General features: G+C 35.6%; 4 protein-coding genes across 6 annotated transcripts in view; all 4 read right to left on the reverse strand.

The window, feature by feature from the left end:
• Positions 1 to 5,525, reverse strand: part of LOC128894663 (probable G-protein coupled receptor B0563.6) — a 29,628-nt gene extending 24,103 nt beyond the window's left edge. Inside the window, exon 1 of the mRNA XM_054156565.1 lies at positions 5,171 to 5,525. The gene's annotated coding sequence lies outside the window, so the exon portion shown is untranslated. The remainder of the gene's footprint in view (positions 1 to 5,170) is intronic.
• Positions 5,526 to 6,253: 728 nt separating this feature from the next.
• On the reverse strand, positions 6,254 to 10,296 carry LOC128894641 (sodium/hydrogen exchanger 8). The gene is made up of 5 exons (XM_054156506.1): positions 8,848 to 10,296; positions 8,593 to 8,762; positions 8,139 to 8,510; positions 7,731 to 8,062; positions 6,254 to 7,408 (listed from the first exon to the last, which is right to left on the reverse strand). Exons 1-5 carry the CDS (start codon positions 10,139 to 10,141, stop codon positions 7,384 to 7,386), a joined length of 2,193 nt encoding a protein of 730 aa, XP_054012481.1. The 5' UTR covers positions 10,142 to 10,296; the 3' UTR covers positions 6,254 to 7,383.
• Positions 10,297 to 10,437: 141 nt separating this feature from the next.
• LOC128894656 (2-(3-amino-3-carboxypropyl)histidine synthase subunit 2) lies at positions 10,438 to 13,076 on the reverse strand. Its single transcript, XM_054156543.1, has 5 exons — positions 12,299 to 13,076; positions 11,687 to 12,020; positions 11,120 to 11,601; positions 10,741 to 11,035; positions 10,438 to 10,663 (listed from the first exon to the last, which is right to left on the reverse strand). Exons 1-5 carry the CDS (start codon positions 12,422 to 12,424, stop codon positions 10,500 to 10,502), a joined length of 1,401 nt encoding a protein of 466 aa, XP_054012518.1. The 5' UTR covers positions 12,425 to 13,076; the 3' UTR covers positions 10,438 to 10,499.
• A 742-nt stretch (positions 13,077 to 13,818) lies between these two features.
• Positions 13,819 to 25,993, reverse strand: LOC128894629 (uncharacterized). 3 transcript variants are annotated; one of them, XM_054156477.1, is made up of 16 exons: positions 25,463 to 25,993; positions 24,239 to 24,878; positions 23,974 to 24,154; positions 23,809 to 23,889; positions 22,182 to 23,747; positions 21,860 to 22,111; positions 21,680 to 21,781; positions 21,364 to 21,468; positions 20,893 to 21,037; positions 18,346 to 20,819; positions 17,858 to 18,262; positions 17,555 to 17,758; positions 16,934 to 17,466; positions 16,613 to 16,856; positions 16,432 to 16,534; positions 13,819 to 16,216 (listed from the first exon to the last, which is right to left on the reverse strand). In XM_054156477.1, exons 3-16 carry the CDS (start codon positions 24,076 to 24,078, stop codon positions 15,474 to 15,476), a joined length of 7,062 nt encoding a protein of 2,353 aa, XP_054012452.1. In that variant the 5' UTR covers positions 24,079 to 24,154; positions 24,239 to 24,878; positions 25,463 to 25,993; the 3' UTR covers positions 13,819 to 15,473. The 3 variants fall into 3 exon arrangements, with proteins under 3 accessions (XP_054012452.1, XP_054012453.1, XP_054012454.1); XM_054156478.1 differs by lacking the exon at positions 25,463 to 25,993 and adding an exon at positions 24,972 to 25,424; XM_054156479.1 differs by lacking the exon at positions 21,364 to 21,468 and having other exon boundaries at positions 25,463 to 25,716.
• Positions 25,994 to 26,024: the final 31 nt, after the last annotated feature.

A 26,024-nucleotide genomic window follows, 5' to 3' on the forward strand; every position in this document is an offset into this window, starting at 1 on the left:
AAAGGATTCCTCCGACGGTAGAAACGGTAACGGTTTCTAAATGTATTCCGTGGGACTATCCGAGAGATCTCAATCCGATCTCGGCAGCGACCGCTCGGAATTAGCACGTAGACCATCGACCAAACTTATCGACCGTATCGTGAGAGAATTCTCTCCGAGGAGCCAGTTGGAAGAAAATTAACAGAGTACCCTGGAACGTTTCCATTTTCCATCGAAATCCCTGCGAGAAAATGACGTTCAGCCGAAATCTGCTACAACCACCTAGCGGCGAAATCCTTTCAAACGCCGCTACTTTAAAACTTCTTCGTCACGGAATCAAACGACTCGGGATAAACGCACGTTCCAGCGAACTACTAAATCCTTCCCAGGGTTCGGTACAACTTGAAATTCTTCTATCAAGGAAATTCGAAAAACCTACTCTTACGTTACTCTTACGTTTCTCTTACATTTTTTTTACCTGGACACTGCGTATATTAATTATTAGTTCCTCTCACAATTTACAATCTAATAGTTTTTCTTACAATTTTTTTGAACTGGACTCTGCATGTATTAATTAATAGTTTCTTGTTGGCAAAAATTGTTCGTTTTCTCGAAACACGTACAAACGACTGTGCAAAGTTTGGAAAAGCTAAATCCTTCCCGGGGTTCGGTACAACCTGAAATTCTTCTGTCAAGGAAATTCGAAAAACCTGCTCTTACGTTTCTCTTACATTTTTTGTTAACTGGACACCGTGACCCGCGTATATTAATATTTCTTTGTCGGCAGATATTGTTCGTTTTCTCGAAACACGTACAAACGACCGTGCATAGTTTGGAAAAGCTGTCGACGACGGTGTTTGTGAAAAAAATTCACGAAGAAGCACCGTCATTTTAGCATCCTAAATCGGAAAACCCCTTTGATATTAAATGGACCGTCCTCGCCGAGTTTACCTTTACGTACGGATATTACGCTACTGAATAATTTACATACAAATTTGCGCGTACTTTACGCAGGAAGAATATCAACGGAGTCACCCCGTAGCTCCGCGCACTGTTTTAACTTACCATTAATTTCAAAGACACAGGTGATACGTTTCTAATTAAGGACGAGGACTTATCGTTCGAGACGATTTCCGGTTACGGTTACGAGTACGTTCGCCGATAAGCGTGCGTTACGAAATTTATGAATACTACGAAACGACTATTTTCTCGATAAACAGACAACGACACGCCGATCCATCCTCAATTACAAACAAAAATATTTAGAAACATTACACGCAACGGTTTGCGCGAAACGTCGTAGAATACGCACAGGATCGGCATTTTTCCATCGACCCGGAGACGTTACGTTCTTCCTCGTTCTTTTATAAGAATCATTTCTGGTTCTCTCGAGGGCGCGGGCTATAGATATTCTTATATAAATGCTTATATAAACGGACATTATTTATTCGATGTAACGGTATTCCAGCCGTTCCATCGATCGAGAAAGGTTAAAATAAAAAATTCATAATTTATAACTCGATGTTTATTCACGAGTAATAGCTTACATTCGATGTACAATTCATTTCCTGTGTGACACATCCAACATTCGTTGCGGCGTGATAATAAATATTTCCGTTACGTCGTCGATGCTCGAGATATCGTGCGTTCGCCCGTCCGGGGGTGGCGGATGATTCGATTCGATTCGATTCGATTATTCGGCTCACGTCGAGCGTGCAACATTTTTAATTTAAGTTCGACGGGAACCCGCACTGTTTTTGCTCGCATTCGCGGCTCGTGAATAGATTTTAAATGAGGTCGTAACGACGCCGCGAGATCAGGTTGTTCCGCCGCGCGGGAGGAACGTCACCGATAACACGGACGTTAACGTCGAGATCCTGGAATCGGTAGCGTGATTTAGTCTCGAACCGTCCGACCGAAGTCGAGAGAAAGAATTCTTTCGAAGGGTCGCGTATAATAGCGCGCTAGATTGGTCAAACCGGAAGGGGACACCGCCTCGAACGACGAGGGACAAATCCTGCTCCTCGTACAGGATGTTCCAGCGATCGTATAAAATTAACATATAAAAGAGAAGAGCGCGAAAGTGGAGGTTAAAATTGTACGTGGTGCCTACGAAGGTGGTGCTTTATATCTTGTCCTCTCATCTACGAATTTCAAGCAATGGGATCGATTGCGCGAATAAATATTTAGTCCGTAAATCTTTATATGTTTCAACCCTTTCCGCTCGAGGCATTTGTCTACAGAAACGAATCCAGTCCATTTTTATAATAAATTTCTGTGAAACCAGAAACTCTACTTCGAAGAAAAACATCTACGAACGTTCATGACTCGATGTCTTATTATTTCAATTAATAATTGGGCGATGTAAGTGAATATGAAATTGTACGTTCACGAAATCACTTTTAAATTACATATGCCGCCCTAGAGGCGCCACCCGAGCGCGAAACGTTAACGTTTAAATTTCTAGGACGCGAAAGGACGTCTTTTCGTCGCAAGAGTCAAACTAGAATTGAAAGCTTTGTCCAAAGTGCATAGGAAAAGTGAAAGCTTTTTCGTCGTAGAAGGAAAACACGGCTTGTCTCGAGTTTGTCTCGTTTCCTTATTTGGAAAATCTTCAAAAAGGTGGTCCACGTGTTTTTCGCACTGCCCTCTCGAACACAAATACTGCCAGAGGCCCAACTACGAAGGCAGTAGAAACGAAACTTTCCCTTATGAGAGATACAGTGTCTTCTCGACTCTAGATTTATTTTTGTTGCGTTTATCTAATAATAAACCAACGTTCTCCTTTATATCCTGTATTCTTTGATAACACATATTCTTCGTTTCGAATTTAACTGACACGAAGAAACACCCCGTTTCCGGTTGTACCGCGATTGCTGGGACAACGTGCGCAAAAACTGAGAACGTATCCAGTCGGCGTAACTTCGCCGGGAAAGTTAGCCAAGGAACTTCTGATTCCGTTAGGAGCGTCGCGAAACGCCACGAGAACTGGGCAACAAATAACCTTATTTACAAAGGGCGTTCTTACGAATGGAGCACGGTTTGTTATTGATTGTCGGCGGATATTTGTTGTTATCCGACGCGCAAAGTGGTCCGTGCGCCAGGAAATTCCATAATAATTCTATGTTTGATACCTCGAGACCCGACCGATCCTCGTTTGCTCATCCCTTTCGTAAATTATATTCCGCCGCGATAATTAGGTCTGCTCGCGGTTGGTGGAGGGATTCAGCCTAACGTACAGGAATAACGTTTGGTTGAAACTTCGTACAACTTCGCATAACTTCGTATACCGACGAGATTAAGAACTTCTTCATCTCTGGTCGCGAACTAACGGCGAACAATCGAATACGAATAAATCATGTTGGATTATGTACATATACATTTGCGTTAAGCAAAAATGTATCCAGCGTCGAGAGGCACTGCCCTTTCTGTTTGTTAAGGGGTTAGTCGCGGTCAGGAAGCGGAAAAACGACGTTTCTTTGTGATTTTTTCTTAGCTATTAAATAATAATTTGCACAAGTAACAATTTAGTATATTGTAAAGCATGTGTCAGAATTTTCTTTTTTTTTTTTTAGAATTCCTCTATCGCGTAGACTTGAGCTTTTAGTTAGTTCTCGTTCGTTCTCCAAACAGTCGACACGTCCTTCCAAGAATAAAGTTGACGTTAAAAATAAAATAAAAGGACCGTTATTAATTCCACCCATTTCCAATAAATCATAACAGACCGCGGGATTTCGAGGTGATTCGTCCGAATATCGCGTCAATTTTTAAAGATTTCTGAAACGTCATTCTTTGGACCTTTTAATCCTTTTTTTTTTTTTCTTTTTTAATCCTTTTACCGACAAAGGTTTACAAGGCAGCCGCGCTAGCCTATTGTTCAAGGCCGTTGAAAGTTTCCTGTTAAACGCAAAGTTACGAACAAGGTATGCGATAACTGCCGCGTTAGGGAACGTAACGCATAAACGTAACGCGTTAGGAAAACTCGGATCGTCCGATGAAAAGCCGGTGCTCGTACACGTTTCAGACCCTTCGCGAGCACCTGCCGATACTAATGCAAAAGTTCGCTTTAACTCGCGTTTCCAGCGTATTCATAATTTAACGAGTGCCTTCCATCGGAAGTAGCTCGGATGTCTGCGTCGCGTTTCACATCCGCTCGCGACGGTAAAGATGGATTAAAAAGTAAAAGAGACGTTTTAACTGATTGCGTTGTCAGTTTCAACTGGAATCCGATATCCCGCTGATTTTCCCGTCCGTGCACGAACTCGATCCTCGATAGAAAGAGATGCGCGAGACGGTAAACGTACGCGTTCACCAATTTTCATAATTTCACAGGTACAAAAATCGCTAACGACAGCTGGAAAGTATCTCACTTACTCTTTTTTTTTTTTTTTTTTTTTTTTTTATTAATGTAGCTCAAGATTGCTAATTATTCCGTTGTATAAGTCAGTCTAGTTCGTTTATCAGAGATGGAGCATAAAAGTAAAAGCAACATGGAAAGCATTCGTGTGCATTCAAACGAGAACAAAGGCAGAAGAAAGTACGACTAATAGAAGAATACATACAGTCAGTGTAACAAGTAGACGACGGATCTTTATGCATTTGTAAGAAATTTGAACGCGCAAGAAATTACAAAATGCAAACAATATGCAAGAATATAGAAAAGATTGAAAGTAAAGTTCACGTTATAATATTTGCAGAATAGAATAAATTTCTATTTAGGTGCAATTTTTCTAGGCACCTTGGCAAAGATTTTATTTTGCATAAAGATCCGCAGTCTAGTAATAAGTATTCGTACAGGAAGCATTTATTTTAAATGGGATCCTGTACGAATACTTTTTACACTGACTGTATTTAAATCTGTATTCAAATAAAGGGAAGAAACGCAAAGGAGAAACTTTTTTAATAAATACCGTACCCTGCGATGATTCAAAAGACGTAAGGTTTGTTTAGAAGTCCCGCGACGCCAGGAGTCCGCGAATAAAAAAATCGGATAGACAAGACAGTTTGTACAACTTGGGAAGAATTTCGAATAGGGCACACGTTGATATCAATTGTTTTCATTCGTTCGTCTGTCTGTCGATGTCACATGTCACTATGCACTTTTGATGTACACCCCGTCGTACATAACGATGTTTATAACAGATGGCGATAAGCAGCCGAGAAGATATTCTTCGTAATAAGTTCCACGTACCTTTGAAAGGGTTCCACTTTCCATGCTATGCTGCTTGTAAACGTGGAAAGGGACGACCGAATGCGAGCCGAAAGTTTTTGGACATTTCGGTTTCGCGCCGAATTTCAAGTGGTGAAACGAAAGAACGGTAGTAACAGGGTGACGCTCGTAGCGCGTCGCAACGCCGACTGAAGAGATACGCGGTGAGGACGTAGACAGCGAACAGCGGGAGTCGAGGCGCATGCACCGTGATACATAGTGCCAAGGAGTATTAGATCTAATACTCTTTGCATAGTGCAATGAAACGGAAACGTTTGACGGAATCCAACAGAGGAAGCCAGTAATCGAGAGACTATCGGAAATTTCCTGATACAGAGTAAAAAACGGTATTTAAATAGAATTTTTATTCTTGGTTCATCTCGCTATCCTTCATCCGCGAGCATGTCCATTAGCGAGAAAATGAAGCCATCTAGCGGTGAATAACCCGAACTAATTAAGGAGTATGGTCAGCGCCTCTATCAGGAAAACGCTCAAGTTTGTCGCGGATTAGTTCCAGCTGTCGTCGATAGATGGCACTATTTCTAGGGTATTTACCGACGTCGGTCGGTACCTTACCATCATGTCGGTAAATACCCTAGAAATGGCGCCATCTATCAGTGACAGTCCGAACTAATCGATGACAAACTTGAGCATTTTCCCGATAGATGGCGCTATTTATAGGGGGTATTTGTCGAAATGCTGGTAAAGTACCAACCGACGTCGGTAAATACCCTGGAAATAGCGCCATCTATCGGTGACAGCTCGAACTAATCGAGGACAAGCTTGAGCGTTCTCCCGATGGTGCGCTGTACGGAGGTCGGAATTTTAGTTCCACCTATTCACCGCGAGATGGATATTCATTTGAGCGAAAACAGCGGGAACCCACAAGAAAAAACGTAGTAGTTTAAAAGTTTAACAAAAGAAGGCTTGTAATAAATAATACGATAATGAGACACGACGAAAATTGAAATAATTTCATTACATCATTGTTCAATCAATTCATACATCTAAATTGTTCTATGAAATAACATAATTTTCTGAAACATAATTCACGCGGATTAATATAATTTAAATTTTCCATAAGTATAATTTTCGATGCTATCAAAACAATAAAATAGGTTGATGAAAATACACATTTTATACGATTGAAATTCAAATACAGTGTATTAAACACATTATACATATAAAATATAACAATATTATATAAAATACGTTAATAATATAATAGGATATTTACAGATGTTACAGAAAATAATGAAGAAAAAGAAGAACATAGGAAGATTAGGGGCAAGAATGAAGTTAAACTTTCATTACAAACTAAGAGTCAACGAAAATTGTCGTTGTTAGATTATAAAAACATAAAATTTAAAATGTATTACTTGGGTACAGAGATATATGTTAATTTATTAGACTAAAACTGTTAAAAGAAAAGTTAGTAAATATCCTATTATTATATATCTTTATCTATGATATCCATATGAATGTCAAAAATATGTAATTCTTTAAAACACAAAACATTTTTAAGGATTTAAACGATCAAACATATATTGACTTGTAATAATTTTGGTATATATGCCATGTATAGCTACAGTAGTTTTATGAAATTAAGCTTATTACACTTAACATTAAGTATTTAGTGCCATATGAATACTATACTTTATACAGATACTTATGTCACAAGATATGCAGTATAACCAGTGTGTAAAGATTAATATACATAACTTTCTTTGTGCAGAAATTTAAATCTCCAAAGTATCACATATTTCTCCTCTTCCTCGCGTTACCTACCTATTACTGATTAAATGAAAAGGAACGAAATAATACTCATATTCCTATCTGCTACTCGTAGTATCAAATAGGAGCTTCAAAAGTATAATTTATACTTAATGTTTCTATATATTGTATGTACTATGTTATATTGTTCCATTTCACTCATTAACTCACAATTGCTATTTCACTTGCAACTGATGACTTTGTATATGGTAACAAATTATTATAACGGAACTGTACTTTTGTACTAAGGCGTTAACAATTTCCTAATTTCCTAACTGTAAGATTAATTACGTTAGTATGCATGAACTTGGGGTTTTTTCGCAAGTACAACATTAATAATGCAATGTTAACTTCATGCTTTAGTACACCAATACTTTTAACCGATGAAATAATCCACAAATTTATCTATATAAATTCGACTATTAATTTGACCAATCCACGTCCTCTCTGTAAATTAATTGTAAATGTATTAATTATTCAAAACTCTTAACGAATACTGGGTACACCCCTTCACCAACAATAAGCCCTGAGAGCAAAGCAACACATCATTATTTTTCATTAATACCTCAAGTTTCCAGAGAACAAATAAACTTTAAAAATATACATTTAAAATTATATAGTAAAAAATTTGCAATCGCACAAAATATTTACTTTAAATAGTAGTGGACATTGTTAACGGTAAATGTTTATGTACATTTACATATAAGCACAGCATTGATAGCACACATAGCACACCCACGCAACAATAAATTATATACTCAATATAGACCCGTGACTTGGACGTCCTTTGGTATGTTTTCCATGTACTTGACTTCTACTTTCCCCGGATAGATTTATATTTAATTGGGCGGTTGACGCGGTAGTTACTTCATCATCTGATTCCATAGGACTAATTCGAATAGCTTGGTACCATTGATTTGTTAAATCTGTCATTTGAGATTTACAATCTTTCAATTCTTGTTGAGTAAATCTCCTCGTGAAAAATGGAATAAAAAACTTTAGATCCCATCTTGCAAAACCACGAATTCGTGATTGAAGGAAAGATACTTCTATTTCCTCTTCTGTAAGCTCCGACAAATGTTCAGAATCTATTGTTTGTCCCTAAGATAAACAGATAGCACACAAAATGTAGAAGTGTTTTTTGCACACATCTATTTAGAAGTATATACAAACATACCCATTCTCTAGTTTTACTCAGCGAAATTTCTTTGTCCTTTCTCTTTCTCCTACTATTACTCTTTTGTTTCTTTTCTGCTCTCAAAAACTTTAATAGTGGCATAGTAGAACCACCAAATATTAACGTTGTGAATAACACTATAATTAATGTAGTAGTAATAATCACGTGTCGTGTTTCATCACTAAAATTCAAATGAAGTGACAAAGCATAAGAAATAGCACCACGTAAGCCGCTAAACCACATTATAAACATCATTTTTCTAGTAATCTGATGTTCCCGAAAACGATTAACGAGAAGAGCTAGAGGAAATATGTTTGCAGCTCTACCAATGAGACACAGAATTATGGACCACACTACTAATGCTGGTTCAACCTATAAGTGAAATAAAATTATAGTAAAAACATAATGTAATGTGTAAGGTAATAAATATAGTAATTTGTTAGTATTATTTTACCCTGTGTCTAAAGCTGAACAAAGCCAAACCCAAGTACGCAAATACGCAAGTTTCAGCAATAAATGCCAAAGTTCTCATAGTCTGTTGCATTGTAATCTGAGTAACAGTTGATAAATTGAAATGTGTATAATGTGACATTACAATTCCATTAAACAAAATTGCCATGATACCTAAAAGGTTTTGTTATACACTTGAATGTTACCATTTCGTTAAGCACATTAGAATAATGTTAGATTTAAACATTCAAATTCTTACCAGATAACTGTATGCCTTCTGCCAGAACATATGGCGCATAAGTAAATACCAACATAAGTCCAAATTCAAGAGAAGGATTTTTCCTGAGATCCACATGTTTAAGTAATAACGCGCTTATAAGAGCAAAGACAACTCCGATGCCAGCAGAAGCAAAGAACATAAGACAAAATCTATTTAAACCGAGGATAATAGCTTCGCTAGTAGTTCCTGCATTGTTGGATTCCAATACAGATGTAGTTAATACAATAGAAATTGCATCGTTTAAAATGGATTCACCAAAAACTAACATGTTCAATACAGGATCCACGTCCAAGGCGTGAAATATAGCTACAGTAGCAACCGGATCTACCGCGGATATTAACGATCCGAATGCAAAACTTTCAACAAAACTGAGTTTATATGCTACTTGAGCTAATCCTAACAAATAGATTCCAGCACCAATGACAAATGCTGATATTGCTGTGCCAAATATAGCAAAAACTAAAATACTACCGATATTTTGAAAGAAATTTCCTTTATGCAAATTATACCCTGATTCAAATATGATAGGTGGGAGGAGTACAAGGAAGAAAGCAGTTGGAGAAAAAGCTTCCTCTTTTCTCCAATTAGCTATATTCTGATTCGACATAAGATTTATGATCATACCAATAGCACCTCCCAAGAAAACAATTACTACTGACTCTGGTAGATATTGAAAATTTGTTTGCAGCATAAGATGTATAAGTAGAATGCCCAATGCTAAAACACAAAGAACGAAAAATATAGACATCGAACTGTTATGTTCCTCTTCTGCGGATCCCTTGTCAGGTAATACTGGTTCTGCTGGCGTAACAGTTGTTGTACTCGTATTTGTTGTATTGCTAATGTCTGAACTTTGCGATGGAACTGTGAAATCTGGTATAATGCTTCCATTTTTATCGTTAATAATATTTGTTGGTACTGTATTAACTTTTTCAGTGGTCTGATTACTTTCACGTTCAGGCCGAACTGTACTTGTATATGTAGTTTCAGATTTAGTGTTTATTATTACGCTCGTCACAGTAGTGTTCGACTTTGAATCAGTAGTTCGAGATTTTTCAGAGACACCTGATTGCGTGGAATTGCTGGTAGCCAAATTTGTTTGGGTATCGACTTGTAACGTGGTGCTCTTATTATGCAACGTGACATTTTCATGTTTGAGGTTAGAAGTTTCTTGAGTGTATGACGCTACGATACACGCACCAAGAACAAAAAGTATCGTAAAAACAGTCAAACTTTTACATGCGTGTTTATTATTAGCAGAATACAAATTCATTTTGAAAAGTATTTGTACATTATTACACGATATTTGGACACGTCTTACTCTAGTCAGTTTAACATTGCGATGATGACAGAGCACAGCTGATCACAGGATATTTCGATATCTCGCTACGCTCACGTCAGCAATGCAGCACGTGCTCAGCCAAAAAGTAGTTACTCCGTTCTGATTATGATCGACAAATTCGTACGAATTGTTTGTTTCATAATATATAATACGAAGAGTAAATATAATATACAAAAATTTGAAGAAAAAAAAGGGAAATTGTACTAAATAATAAATATTTTGAAAAATTTTTGTTTTTAAAAAAAAATTGTATTATATTAAGGAAATGATTCTATTTATTACAGGTCCGTTAATTTTTTTCTACTGAAACACATTCATTCTCATAACAATTTGGTATACCGTGGCGTCCAATTTCTGCTGAATGCACTGCATCTTTACCTAATCTTTGTTCAACTCCTTTCCACGATCTATTATGTAAAAATTCTGCCCCAGCTTTTCCAATCGCGACAACACCTAATTCAATCGAAATAATAATATTAGGTAAATTTGTACTAATCGATTTTTCTTACCATATATAAATGGTATAATACCTGTTGAATTTTTAATTGCCAATGCATCCATAGTATCTGTACACGGAGCATTTTCATCGCAATTCCTGAGTTCGCCAGTAATTAAAGAAACGTCTGAATTTGTTGATGCTTTAAATTCAACATAATTCATTCCTCCAGGAAGTATTTGTCTAAAATCCATACAATACTCTCCGTACAATTCTCTTGAACTATTAAATGCTAATTCTACTTCATAAGGCATAAGTATCGGTTTTAAGAATTCTCTAGAATCGAATATTTCATTTTCAGGACACGTTATTACAACGAAAGCATCGATCTGTAAATACACAACGTAAACACACATTTTCGGAGTATCGGTAATAGTTTTAATTAACATTTACGCTATTAATATCCGACATACCTCTGGAAAATTAGCAAGTTTCGTTGGATTGATTTTACCAACGCTTAAAATATAAGATTTCTTATTTTTTTGTTTAAGAATACTTTTAACCAATGTCAATATTTTAAGGTAATCTTTAATGCCTAATGTAGCTACAACAATACCAACAACTTTAGCATCTTTCAATTTTTCTATTAAGAATCTTCTTCTTTTTAGCCATGGTGTATTTAAAGCTTCGTATTCAATGATATTATTATTATCAAAATAATACCACCTTTTTGCAGATATCGTTATTGCTAATATAGAGAATGTTTTTCCATTGCTTCCAAGGAAAAATGCTTCATAATCTTCTACTTTATACTCTTTTTCTAACTTGAAACTTCTACCTAAGATTACTATAGATGAATTATCTCTTGTATCTGTGAATTGTACATTCGAGGTGCAATTCAGAGAGGAAAAGATCAAATTTTTGTAGATGGGACTTAATATTTCGTGTATACTTTCTGGAATTATAAAATGTTTTCAATAACAATTGATAAATTAAAGCAAGAATCACAATATTTTTTGTAACAGAATTCGAGTACTTACCAATTTTATGCGCGTAAGCGACATCGTAAAAAAATAAAATTCTTTTAGAATTATCTTCGAAATTAGATTTAAATTTGTCGACAACTTCTTTTATGTCTACTTCATTTTTTGGTAAAACATGGTAGACAGGTAATCGAGCAGTTGGATTTAAACAAGCATGACCAAAATGTATTATACTATCCGCGTTAATATGTTGAGCTGCTATTTCATCTACGCAACAACTACCACAAGTAGTATCGCCCAGAATGTACACCTTCTTACCGATATGATTCTCCAAGCGTAACGCTACTTCTACAGAATCGGTTAAAAGGTTATCGGGAAATTGTAGACACACCTGAAAGTATTCGATACCTCAAGTTAACCTTTTTTCGTATACTTATAACTATGCGTTTATTCACAGTGGAATATAATATATTATTTGTATGACTTATGTGTCACATATTGATGAATGAAACTTTGATGACCAATACATATAACCTTTATAATGTATCTTTTTTTTTTCTTTATATTACTGAGGAAGTAGAATAGAATTGAAAATTAAATATTCCATTACAATTTAATTATACAGTTCTAATTGATAAAATATCCATCACATAGATAAAGCATTCAAACCTTATTTAAATTACACGCATCAATCCACTTGCCACATTTTTCCACATCGTAAGGGTCGTCTTCGATAGCATCGTTCATTTCGCGTTTGGTAATTTTTACAGACATTTCTGGAATCATCTGTTTCATGCACTATGCCTTAACATTACAAAAATTATTTACAAACAGGTACATTTGTACGTGTAACGAATACGTCAATGGATCGCACACACGTGCAATTACAAGTTTACTGAAAATCACGTAGGCGTCGCTAATATATATAGACCATGGTCACACACACATACATGCTTTTCGCATTATTACAATGTCCCGGAAAATAATGTTAAACTCGAAATCTTTCATATTTTTGGCAATTTTTACATACGAATAGTTTCTCTTAATATTCAATGAATCATTTGAATATTCACCTTCTTTTTTTTTTACAAATTACGTCTAATTTCTATTCACGATTATTATTGACTTCACAATATATGTAACATTTTTATTTCAACTTACCTTGAAATACTTGTTTACAATAATATTTAAAAAAATCATAGAAATGGATTTAATTTGAATAAATATGAAATATTTAAATGTGAATTTTGATACCTACGAATGTACTTGGATTTTTTTACATATCGAATTATTGTTATTTCATTTCCATTTCTTAAATTTTTTAAGTAATTACATGTTTTAAAAGCATTAATCAAATTAATTTCAAAACAGATATCATTAGTGTACCTACAAGTGGAAAAAGTTAATCTGAAATGCGGGTATTAATTTGTAATTACTACTATAAACATCAATACATACATATATATATATATATATATATATATATATATATATATATATATATATGTATCATATTATGGTTTAGTTTGAATTAATTTTGTATTCTTTGGTATACTCTGAAATGTAGGTACACACACAAACAAACAAACAAACACACACACACACACACACACACACACACACACACAACATGCAATTTTATATAAAGGCAGATATTGTAAAAAAGCACATTCAAGCATTTGTTAAAAATTGCCTTACCGTATAAATATTAAATTATACAACGGTTCGTGAAAATCATAATTTGAAGAAAAAATGCAACTAATGATGTTTGATTATATTACAAATGCACACTATTACACCTGGAATATAATAAACTATTTAAATTATGCGAAATACTCGACAATTTTATGTGCCTCTTTACAGTGTTAAAATACGGTATACCTGACAGGGTAAAAAAGTTTACTGAACATTCTCTCATAAGGCACCTAAATTTGTGATTAAAATGGAATATCAATATAATTCCACGATAACGTGGCAGGAGAGGAGTTGTTCATTACAAGATTTTTCATGATATCTAAAATCATGTAATTGATAGTAATAATTACATTTTATCGCGTTAACCACTTGACTTCACTCTCGTCAGGCATTATACGCTATCATGTAAAAGTTCTCAGTACTGGAAATCAAATTTCATGCTGCAAACTGAAATCTTAATATAGATAAGGATAAAAATATTTTCATACACGTACTCGTGAAATATCGGCAATTTATTAGGATCAAAAGAACTTTAGCATATCCAAATTTTAAAATCTTTGAAGAATTCATTAAGTCACGATTGCCGTCGAGAGTGTAATTGAATATTATGTACAAATGATTATTTCTTATTGTAATACATTACATAGTTTTTTGCTTGATTCTCTGTATATACGTCAGTCTTGGATTGCTTTTGCCAAAAACATTTCATTGCCTCTGTGTATAGAGAGCTATCATGAATTTATGTGGGAAAAGGATGCAAAAATACAGCCACATAACTAAATTTTTCTTGCAAAAGCACTGTTGGTGATGAACAATTATTCTTGTAATTCACGAGACATTTAGAAAACGATTAACTCAGACCACAGTTCTGTATGTGTAATTTTACCGTTTAAAAAACCTGCATTTATTATTTGACATGTTATCATCGAGTGAATCAAAGTTACGAGTCAGGTGTACATACAAGATATATTAGTCATCAACTATGTAAAAAATAAAAAGGCACATATAGAAAGATCTGCTTTCTAAGTCTTACTCACCGGTTATCTATCGTTTGCTTAAAATGTTACCAATGTGGGATTACCCTTTTTCCACGCATGTGCTCTCTACACATGTACTCAACATTTACCCAGATCTATTGTGTTTTTATGTAACGACAAAAAAGTTGTAAAATACTATATCTACTTGAAAAATGTTTGCCTGTTTGATTTTGCATTTTAACATTTAAGACTGCATATACATTAAATAGAAATGAATTCAAATTAATATAGAGGTTTTGTGTTCCCTTTTCACCTTATATATCATTTGCCTTCTATGTTTTTCATTGTCTTCCATTTCAGTCTCTTAAACCACTACTTTCTCTTTATACCATACATCCTCATCGTTTGAGACGATGGTATCGTTGACAATAATAGTAGTAATAATTATAATATAATAATAATATTAATAATACAATAATAATTCTGAGAGTAAATCTCAATAACAATAATACAAATAATAGCAATAATAATATTAATAATACACATTAAAAACGTATGTACAATTTACCGACCCAGTTTTAAGTATCCGTAAGATTTCTCTACAAGTACTACAGACAAAGTGGAATAAGTTGATTTAAATAATTACTTTTTACAAAATTACATTACAAAGTGGCAGATTGAAAAATCTGAGCAAGTTATCTATTTATTTATCTAACTAACTATCTATTGATCTATCCGTCTATCTATCCACATGTACAGCTGCTAGAATTAGGTAAACGCGATGGCTTTATTACAGCTAGACTACTGGAAAGTATACATGTTTCTTTTTATATTATGAATAGTTATTGCCATTGCAGAAAACAAATTTTGTTGAATTTTGGAAAAATATGTAAAATTACATAATCCAGTTAGTCTGTTTTAATTTATATATAAATGAAAAAATCAGGGCTGCATTTGTACAAATAATTTAGCAACAATCTGTGTGATTTTAGATATGCATTACCAAAAACAATGTCGCATTCTTAATGTCAAACATAGTTTTTTATATTATTCACATTAACCACAAAAATCACCAAAAAGAATGTATAGTCCTTTTAAAATTTTCAAAACGAACAACTAGCTTGATGTTCACCATTAACTTCACTTGTTTAACATACTTTATTAAAGGAGGGTCACGAGCCTAAAATGCTGCGGACTGCTTGGTCAAGCACTGAGTCCTTCGGTTCACTGGACTGTGATGCACTGTTACCACTACTGCCAGGTAATGTGTTTGTAGGACGTTTTTTAAGATTAAGAATGCTATCGATAGCAGATTGTACCTGTGCGGTAATATCATCGTGTTCATTACCGTTTCCACTTTCATTAGTTATGTGAAGAGAGCCTGGACATTGTGTTTGAGAATGTAAGGCCAGTCCATCTAGGCTGTCGGTATCCTCTAACAAATCCCGTTCGAGATCTGTAGCGCTACACCAACGTCTTTCGTAAAGTGGAGTATTATCTTGTTCGCAATTGTCTTTTACAACTGTGTTGGTTTGAACTCCAGAAACACTCGCACTTGGTACATTCGCACGACATTCACCGTTCGCTCTTGTTCTTTCAGTTTTTGACGACCTTGTAACAGCCACAGCACACGCACTATTACTACCACTATTATTACTATTTTTACATTTAAACGAGTCTGTGGTAGATGGATATACACCAAGTTCCTTTTGAATTTCTACCCACTCGTCATAATCACCACTAGTACAACTTGCTGACTTGATCACTGGTTTACATTCCATTTCGTCGCTTGGGAAGTCGTCTTCTAATTCACGTTTTACAGATACATTAGTTAACGGTGGTGATAATTTGTCTTCTTCTGAAAGACCAGGTTCAACCTTTGGCACCAATGGCTTCTCTTCTTTTTTAAACTCTTCTATAAAACGTACAAAAATATATTCATTATAAGAAATAAGATATCAGGGCAAAATACAGTAAAGCCTAGATTTAACGAACCCCGATTTAATGAACAGAACTCTATCGATATGTCGATACAACCTCAAATTATATGCCGTTCGGCTCCTCTCAATTAGTTTTCTAAATCGAGGTTTTACTGTATAATCGCTAATATGTCGAATTAGGAAGACATACCATTAACCTTAGCCTCTTGTTCTCGTAACCTATTTAATATACTTTGTTCTTCAGAAACAAACATCCTATCGATCATCATCAATTCTGATGTCCTCACTTCTCTCTGTAATTTTATTTCAATTAGTATTCCATTGAAACTGTTGTATAAATTTTGAAACAAGGTAAATAGTTTTTAACGTACCATACTTTCCATCAGAAGAAGGTATGTGTACTTGTTCATCATAGAGTTGAATTTCGTTAATAAATGCTTTGCTGTTTCTTCGAATATCTCGTCAGCTTTTGTCAAATCCTTCGAATTAAGTACTTGTTCATTTAAACAATGATACCTTACAAGACGTTTACAAGCGTCACGTTTGCTCAAAAATGGTGTATTCACATCCGGATTTATCGCACCGTTTTGATCAATTTTTAACTGTTGTTCTAATCTGTGAACAGAAAAATTCAAATACATTTGTAAACGTAGCATGTACTTTTGACAATCGTAATGTCATCGCGTACTTACAAGTCACTACGATTAATTTGTCTGCAAATTGGGCTAGATGCAGGTCTCTTGACACCTTGTCTTGGACTTACTAAAGGACTCGAATTACTGCCAGGACTGACAATCTGTTTGTTCGAATTGCCACTGGTATTTACAGGACTCTGAATCCTTTGTGACCCTTTGCCGATCATTCTAGGTGAGGCTACCTGTCCTGCAGGAGAGCCAGTTTGAACTTGTACTTGAATAGGCGAAGAAAGTTCTTGTTTCACAGGACTTGACAATTGTATGTTTGGTTTGATATCTAGTGGGTCTGTTTGACATTGCGTCGATTGCTGCATTCCTGTTTGCTGTGTTTGGACTGAAGTTAATTGTTGTGCGTTGCCCTGCAAGGTGGCTACAGAGGTATTCGGCGGTGAGAAAATTTGCATATTGGCAGAGGACGGACTCAATATCTGATTTCCATGATTTTGATAAATCTTGTGCTGCTTTGTGTGCGCTTGATGCACATTCTGATTATTTTGTACGCATTGCTGTCCTTGCACATTTTGCGATGCCTGCAGAGAATGTTATTATTTCGTGAAATAAATTGCGAATGAAAATATAAGCACAAATATAATTATAGTACAATAAATTATTACTCACTGTAAGACTATTTATATAACTGCTAGGTGCGGAACTTTGCACCGTTGTTGGCGTACTTGGATTCACATTTTGTGAAGTTACTACAGCAGTAGATGCTTGCGTTTGAGTTTGTACAGCTGATGTTTGATTTTTGTAAGAATTTTGAGAAATTAAGTTCGATGCTATTGATGTAACTGCATTTACATTGAAATTTGTTTCTGAGCCCTATTAAAAACAAAACGATGTAATATTGTTACATCATGTCGTTAAGAGGATTTTTAAAAGTCTGGTTTGTTTTATAAACGGTAGTACTATAGAACTTACACTACTAACGGAATGTGTACTGACGATCTTTCCACTTGCTAAAATTTTCGTTTGTTCTTGATATAATTTTGTCAAAACAGTTTGATCCGGTTGCGAACCCGATTTACGAGTTAGTATAGCTTGTATTTGAGACTGAATATTTTTTAGTAATTGCTGTTTTTGAGCAGGAAGTTGAATGGTCTGTACTCTTTGAACCATCTGACCATTTGAAGGAACTGACAAATGACTTCCAGGAGAAGATGGAAGTACAGGACCGTTTGTGACAATTTGAGTCGATTCACTCTTAATTGGATTTGTACTCTGAGATACCACAGCATTTGCTTTACTAGAATTATCAACCTTTTGAAGGCTGGTTGTATTCGTTGATATCATAGTCGGGCGGGAAACCGTTACAGTTTTCGTTACCTGGTATTGCAAGTTATACATTTAGAAGAAATGATAGACAAGTAAAAAATAAAAACCATTAAGAACTAAATTTTTTCACATACCTGGGCATTTCCACTACTTTGCGTAGTGACTATAGTTTTCGTCCTTTTAACAATTTTTGCCTTCTTTGGTTGATTGGTACCTAAATTTCTAATTTGCTGTTGATTTAGATTGTCAATAAATTGACTAGGGAAACCGGAATTTTGAATCTGGATGTGTTGCGGCATTTGAGAAGGCGCAGCTTGCACTACAATATTTTGTATATTATTTTGAATCGTAGGAGCACCACCAGAACTATTTACAATTATTTGACTCGTCGGGGTATTAATTTGTACACCCTGTAAATTCTGATTGTTCGCATCCGGCTCGCCAATCACTATTTTTTGAGTTTGGTTTTGATTCTGCGCCTGATTAGTTGTATTTAATTGTCCTGCTAAAAACTGTTGCAATAGCTGTTGACTTATAACTTGCATTTGTCCGTTTGCATTCGCTATTAACAGTTGGTCGTTTGGATTCAAATTACTCAATGCATTCAAAATTTCTGGTGTAATTTTTGGCGCATTGTTTAACATGTTATTTGCTGCCGAATTAAGCATTGTTGTATTTTGGGATTCTACTTTTTGAGATTCATTTTGCTGCATAGTGTTAGAAGGTGGAGCATTCGCGATGACGATATTTTGATGTTGACTATTTTGCTGTGTATTTATTCCTTGCTGTATAGCATTAGCCGTATTTTGAGTCTCGAAATGGTGCGCGTTAACAGAAGAAAACGTATTTGCTGCAACAACTTTCTGTTGTTGTACGTTTACATTTTGTTGTACACTTGTATTATGCAAAATACCAGACGTATTTTGTTGTTGCAAACTTGTAATAACATTCTGTTGAGCGTGAGATATATCGCCAATACCAGACTGCAAATTTTGCTCGATGTTTTGTACATTACCAGCTGCATTTTGTTGTAAAACATTAATATTCTGTTGTATACTAGAATGTTGTAACACATTCATAGCATCGTGTTGCATAGTATTGCAAGAACTTTGTTGCTGCATCATGTTTACAGAATTATGTTGAACATTTGGCCCAGAAGCTTGAAGATTTTGCTCGAATACATGTTGGACGTTTTGCGTTTGCACAGTCTGCGCGGTTATTTGTTGATGTTGATTATGCTGATACATTGGTGTTTCTTGTTGCAATGTTACAGAATCCTGCTGATTTCCCTGCTGAAGATTCTGATTATTTTTCGTCAAGTTGTGTTCGTTTTGTACAGCTAAACTATTTGGCAACGGTTTTTGTACGTGAGCACCACTTTGTGATATTTTACTTAGATTTTGTCGCACATTAGTAGTTACACAAGCATTCGTAAGTCGTACTTGACTAGATTTTTGTGTAGAAACATTAGAATTTTGTTGATTACTAGTTGCTTGGTTTGCATTAGACAATCGAGAACTTTGCACACTAAACGTGGTACACGAAGGTTTTGTTGCTAAAACATCGGATGTCGTTAGAACGTTACTGTTTGGTTGCGCAAGATTAGAATTAGGTGATTGGATAGTTTTTGATGCTGGTATGAGATTTTGTACATTAATATTTTTCGATGCTTGCATGTCTAATGTTTGTAACGATCCAAGATTACTTTGGACACAAACGTTTAACACAGGATTGGATTCTTGAGGAACATTTACACTTTTCTGCTGATTACTTGATTTTGAGCATACTTGCACATGTTGCGGACTAGTAGCACAAGTAACACTTTGAGGGCCTGCAGGACTTGCAGTAGTAGTAACTGTTGAAACACTGGATGATGATAAAGGCGATTTAACAAATTTCTGCCTGTGTAATACAGTACTTTGCGTAGATTGTGTTGTAGTTTGCGCCTGCCCAAGAAGATGAGAGATAATCGGTGAATTTTGTCCACCGCCTTGCGTCAACGATCGTATCAATGCTTGAGCGGTAGCCTGGTCTATTTCAGGTTGATTTGGATCAGGAGTACGGTGTAGGACAACTCTTCCATCCTCCCCAAGAGCGAATCGCAATTGCCCCTGTATCGTGTTCTGCACGGGCATTTGAAGTTGGGCAACAAGTTGACTATTCAATGTTTGAGACACAGAAGTTTGTGTATTCGTTGTATTCGGTGCAGGTACTTGTATCAGATTCTGAGCAGAACTGGTAGGTATAGTTACTTGGGACGAAAATTGTCCGAGATTTTGTCCTGAACTTGATTCAACTTGAACTTGACAAGGAACGTCCGATTCAGTTGTAAGATCAGTATCAAAAATATCATCATCGTCTCCGATTCCTGATATCTTCATTATACTAGCAAGATCTAATTTCGGTGGTTCGTCGTCTTTCCGTTTCGCCTTCTTTTTTTTCTTCGCTTTCTTCTTAGGTGGAGGCAATAAAGTCTGTTCTACGACAGCTTGGGTACACGGAGTAGTGCCAGCATTAGTACCTGAACCTACTTGTGAAATCTGTGGTTGAGGACTTTGTACCATTGCATTTTGAATCACTATAGAATTGCCAGACCCTGAATTTCCAGCTAAACAAGAAAAAGAAATATTTTAAATTTTAACAAAAAATTATTTTTAAATTAATTAAAATTAATTACTTACAAGGTGCAGGACTAGATGGAGTATGTCTAATCACTGGAGAGGCAGCTGAAGGAAAACCATTAGGCACAGCAAAAAACGTAGGAGTGATACCCTGTAACTGCATACCTTGTGCCGTGACAACTCTAACTAATTGTTGTTGTGTTAGCTGTAAAAGGACAGATTTTATATATTGCGTAACAAAATTCTTTCCTAATTTACTTATTCTATTATTTTGTTAAACGGTCCTTATTAAATTAGAGACATTGTAACGCTATTTACTCCAAGGCAATTTATACAAAATTTGGACACATGAATGATTAACGTGAAATGCATATAAAATCTAACGATGATACCAAAATTTAATTATATGAAAAATTTGCTAATGATCTTAAGTAACACTTAAAGTGGCGTATAAAAAATATTCATTGTAGTATTAAGTAAGCAATGACTGAACATAATGAAATTGGATGACTGCATGGATGAAACCATCACCTGTGCAGTATGTGTTTGTTGCTGGGCGCTCGCTGGCGTTCTTAGTATAAGTTGAACCCCACCTGGTTGCTGCTGTACAATAACGGGTCCAGTTGACGGTAAAACCTATGTATGAAATGTTATAAACATATGAAGCACAAAGCAGATATTTGTGACGCTAAAAGATGCACATAAGCTGTTGTATTAGAAATCAAGCATATTAAAATTATTTTGTATAAAATTGGTAACCGCTAGAACAGGCACAAAATGTATATTTTCGAATGATCACATAATGAATAACATGCAAATGATAAGTACTTAAAATATTTGTAATTACCTGGTTTAGAAGGAGACCTTGGGCTGTTGGTATCATTGTAGCTGTTGTTGGATTTGGTTGAGGTCCAGCAAGAACTAACTGTGGTTGAGTTTGTTGAGACACCTAATATTGTTTCAATAATTCAATAAATAATGAACTTTTAAAATGACTCAAAAGATTGCGGTAGAACAAATATATTACTTGATTTGTAATCGTGGTAGTAGCACGCTGTTGTTTTTGTTGCGAGCCAGTGGCTTGTTGATTAGGAGGTTTTGGTAGAATTTGCGGTGGTTGCTTTGCAGGTTTACTTGTTGCTATTTGAATTTGTTGATTTCCAAAGAGATGCGTTCTAGTTACCAACTGTGTTGGCGTCGATTGATACCCCTGTGGTGTACCATGAATTATTTGCAATACTTGCATACCTTGTTGAAGTATTGGTGTATTAGGTCTAACCTGAAATTGAAAACGATTATTGAAATCTAGATCTTATTTATTATATGTAAACAGAAAAATCACTTCTTACCACAGGTGGACCAGGACTTCCACCAGGTGCTGGACTTCTGTTGTTTAGAGAGTTATTTCCACTTAATAGATGAGGACTTTTTGCAGGAGGATATGGACTAAGTACAGGACTTTGTATTTGACTAACACTCATTGGACTCTGCATTGGACTTTGCATTTGTATATTAAAATTATTGTTTGAAGTTGATGTCCCAACAGGACTTGGACTATTTCTGTTCGACTGTATTGAATTTGATGCTGGACTTCTAAGTAATAGCCTGTTAGGACTTGGGCTTGGCGTGGGTGGTGCAATATTAGATGCTGGACTCTTCAGTGGTATTGAAAATGGACTGCTCGGAGAGCTAATATTTTGACTCTGAATGTTTTGCATAGATTTTACAGTATTTATCGTACTGACCACATTTGATGGCTGAGACGAGCCCGTTAATGTTACCGATGAACTTAACCCAGGGTTAATTCCCTGTGAATACTGTCGCTGAGGTTGAAATCCAGTTGATTGAGAGGAACTTAAAGAAGAATTATGACTCAGTGACATGTTCGGCTCGTTTGATGCAGATATATGCTGCACATTCGATGTTTGTACATTAGATAAACTCGAGTGCATTGTACCAAGATGTGGAATATTTGTAGTGAGGTTCACGTTTGAAGCGTGGTTCACATTTGCTGTGGTTGAATGAATTGGTTCACTGGAAGTGCTCGTGAATATACTGGAACTCGTCAAAGTACCAGTATTCGATATTTGTGATATAGTAGAAACGTTTGAATTTGGGTGCTGCGATATGGCAGAACTTGGTACATGTGCAATATTTGATCCAACAATGTGTGGTGCAATACTTTGTATACTTTGTATGGCTTGGAATGGAAATTGCGTACTGTTGGAATTCAGACTAGTTTGAGTCAATCCAGTTGTTAAAGCATTAACAGGTCGATTGAGACCCTGATTTACACCAGAATTTATACTGGTACTGTTCAAATTTGCATTTATATTTGGATTGATAGCAGTTAAACCAGACACACCAGAACTTGGGGAAGTAAAGTTTGTGCTTAAACTGGTTAGATTCTGGTTTACATTTGAGTTTAAACTTGTTAAATTTGGATTTACATTCGTAATTCCAGTATTAACACCGGACAATCCAGAATTTATATTCGTTGAATTTAACGTATTGAGTCTATTAATTCCAGTATTTATATTATTTAGATCCTGTCCCAAACCAGATAAACCGTTATTAATACTGTTTGAACCAATATTCGAGGTTAAATTGGAGTTTATAGCATTCAAGTGATTGAGGCTAGGATTTATTGTAGTTAGTCCTGTATTTATACTTGGCAGGCCCAAATTGAGCAGAGGATTTGACGTAGTGATAACATTAGATGTGAGGGATGTAAGGCTGGTATTTAAAAGTGATAGTGGCAATCCCATATTAAGGCCCACCCCAAAAGTGGGGGTGGCCGGGGGTAGGCCCATACCAGTCCCCGAGGGATTTATGGTACCCTGATTTAAATGGTTTAACTGGTTTACATATACTATGTGATTTCCAGTCGTCGACCCATTTCCTTGGTCTTGCGGCTGTAATATAAATTTCAACGATAGAAGGAATTATCGTTCGTTTTAAAATAAAAATACTTACATTATTTGATGTTTGTTGCAAAGCAAATGTCAGAGATTGACCACTCGAATTTTGAGCCTGCAGTTGTTGTAATTGTTGTAACTGAAAAATAAAACAAAATATAGAATACAATTTAGTATCGATACAAGTTTTATGTATTATATTCGTATAGAAAAAAAGTTATACTTGTTGATGTGTCAAAACAGCAACAGGATTGTTACGCCGAGCAGTCGGGGAAGTTGTAGAGGATACTGAGTCCCCGAGAAGAGGGCGTGACTGAGGCTGCTGCATGCCCACGCAGCCCCTCTTTACTCTGGGCAGCGTCTAGCCACCTTTTCAGCTTATCTATGCTTGCTACTGTATGCTCCTATATAAATTTATAAAAATTTATTTACTCCTATATAAACCTAGGCTCGCTTGAAATTATAATTATTATACATAAACTACTCACCACTGATTATTCTAGCTCAGTGACAAGAAAAAGTTGCATTTGCGCTACGGCGCCACTCAACGCGTCTGCGACCTACGTCTCCTATTCCTGTCATGCATGTAACTTCGTGTTTTACCAGTTATTTAGGCAGCACTTTCTTATCTCTCCAAAATATTTACGTTTATATCAATTGTTTGCATTTGTTTTTAATATCATGCTTTAGTGCTAACCATGTTTGGATATTAATTTGTTGCACACAACAAGTAGTTCTCTTTCGAACTACATTATCCATTAAAGAATAGTTGCACAATAGCATTTTGAAAATATTCCGATTTATCTTTAAAATACATTTGTTGCAAGATTGCATCCATGTATAAACACAAATGTACTACATTCTTCCATGACATTACATTAGAAATTGTGCATGTAAAACAATCCTAGCTTTCACTTCATAAACAATACGTATTTCGTATTATCCCAACTCCAAGTAATATTTGGTAAACATTATTTACCAAATTGTTAACGTTTAAAGCACTAGTATCATAATATTTTGCATTTAATCTATAAGTACAGCTCAAAACTGGTTCACATTTTAGTCTTATTCAAAAGTGTCACGTACACTACACTTATGGCTTTTCGAATCCTACGCTCAATTCATATCCTGCAACACGTAAACAATATTCCATTAGTCGTTAGAGATAAAGGAATATATGTTACAATAACACTTCAAAAACATTGTTCCTTTTTAATTTACAATAAACTGTTAATACTCCGATCCAATGGAACTTTTACCACAACACAAAATATGTGTTATCATTGAGAAATTCTGTTGTGTACAATAGAACAGTGATCATCACACTGTTGTGGCACAATGGCATTTACAGGTATAAATAATCGTTCTAGAGCAGGAAAATTGTTCTGTATAAAAATTCGACAGCTGGAAACACACATTTTGAGGTTATAACTTGCACGCCTGTGTGCAAGCATACGTGCCACACAAGCCACTTACTACACGCATACAGGAATCGCATACATCTCACTCTCACTTATGGGTACCAGCGGCGCGCGGATGCACACAACAAAAGCTCAACTGACAAGGCGTAAACAAAAGAAAAAGCAACCATCTGTGAAAAATTTTTCGGTTCGAATAGCTGAGAAACCCGAAGAAGGTATCCTGGATACGTGTATTTCATATTGACGCGGAAAAATGCGAGTAGCGTCGCGATGAAAAATTGTCAATATTACCTCCGCGAACGCGGTTTTGCCACCCGTGTTTTCTTCCTGCGATTTTTCGTTTTTTCACACTTCTTTTCGCATGATTTTAGTTCTGCGCACAACGTTTCGTTCCTTTGCAAACAAAAACAACATATATAAAGTACACGAGAGGAAAAATTCTACTTAAAATAATAAACTTTTCTGGCACACGACAGTTCCATGTACGCGTTACACTATTCGGTGGCAACGGCCATCATGTATTTGTCAAGGCTGCCATTAGCACAAGTCTATAAAATCCCAGTGCTTTTACCATTGGCGACACCTCGGTTATGGTACTGTAACTTTTTGCAGCACCCATTTAGCAAAATCTTCGTCCTGATTGGCCGATGCCTTACTTATAACCAATCAGTAAACAGAAACTGCTGGTAATCTTAACGTGATAGCATTTTCAAGTTTTTAAATAAAACACATGTTTCCATGAAATATTTATTTAATTAGGATACCGATATTCGGCATAATTGAATGATAAATATGTTTAAACGCCACTTTATTTGGAACTTAAATATTATAAATTGTCATTGAAACAATAAAT

The sequence above is a fragment of the Hylaeus anthracinus genome, unplaced genomic scaffold, assembly GCF_026225885.1.
Source record: "Hylaeus anthracinus isolate JK02 unplaced genomic scaffold, UHH_iyHylAnth1.0_haploid 4, whole genome shotgun sequence".
NCBI lineage: Eukaryota > Metazoa > Arthropoda > Insecta > Hymenoptera > Colletidae > Hylaeus > Hylaeus anthracinus.

Bases quoted from the DNA above. Each gene is read 5' to 3' on its own strand.
- LOC128894641 (XM_054156506.1), bottom strand. From the start codon at position 10,141: ATGAATTTGTATTCTGCTAATAATAAACACGCATGTAAAAGTTTGACT. The intron at 8,511-8,592 runs GTAAAATAATAC...TTTCACTTATAG, and splicing joins TGTTCAGCTTTAGACACAGG to GTTGAACCAGCATTAGTAGT. The intron at 7,409-7,730 runs GTCTATATTGAG...ATTAATTTACAG, and splicing joins AAAGGACGTCCAAGTCACGG to AGAGGACGTGGATTGGTCAA.
- LOC128894656 (XM_054156543.1), bottom strand. From the start codon at position 12,424: ATGAAACAGATGATTCCAGAAATGTCTGTAAAAATTACCAAACGCGAA. The intron at 12,021-12,298 runs GTTTGAATGCTT...GAATACTTTCAG, and splicing joins ATGCGTGTAATTTAAATAAG to GTGTGTCTACAATTTCCCGA. The intron at 11,036-11,119 runs GTATGTCGGATA...GTGTATTTACAG, and splicing joins AACTTGCTAATTTTCCAGAG to ATCGATGCTTTCGTTGTAAT.
- LOC128894629 (XM_054156477.1), bottom strand. From the start codon at position 24,078: ATGCAGCAGCCTCAGTCACGCCCTCTTCTCGGGGACTCAGTATCCTCT. The intron at 21,038-21,363 runs GTGATGGTTTCA...GTCCTTTTACAG, and splicing joins AACAAACACATACTGCACAG to CTAACACAACAACAATTAGT. The intron at 16,217-16,431 runs GTATGTCTTCCT...TACGTTTTATAG, and splicing joins ACAAGAGGCTAAGGTTAATG to AAGAGTTTAAAAAAGAAGAG.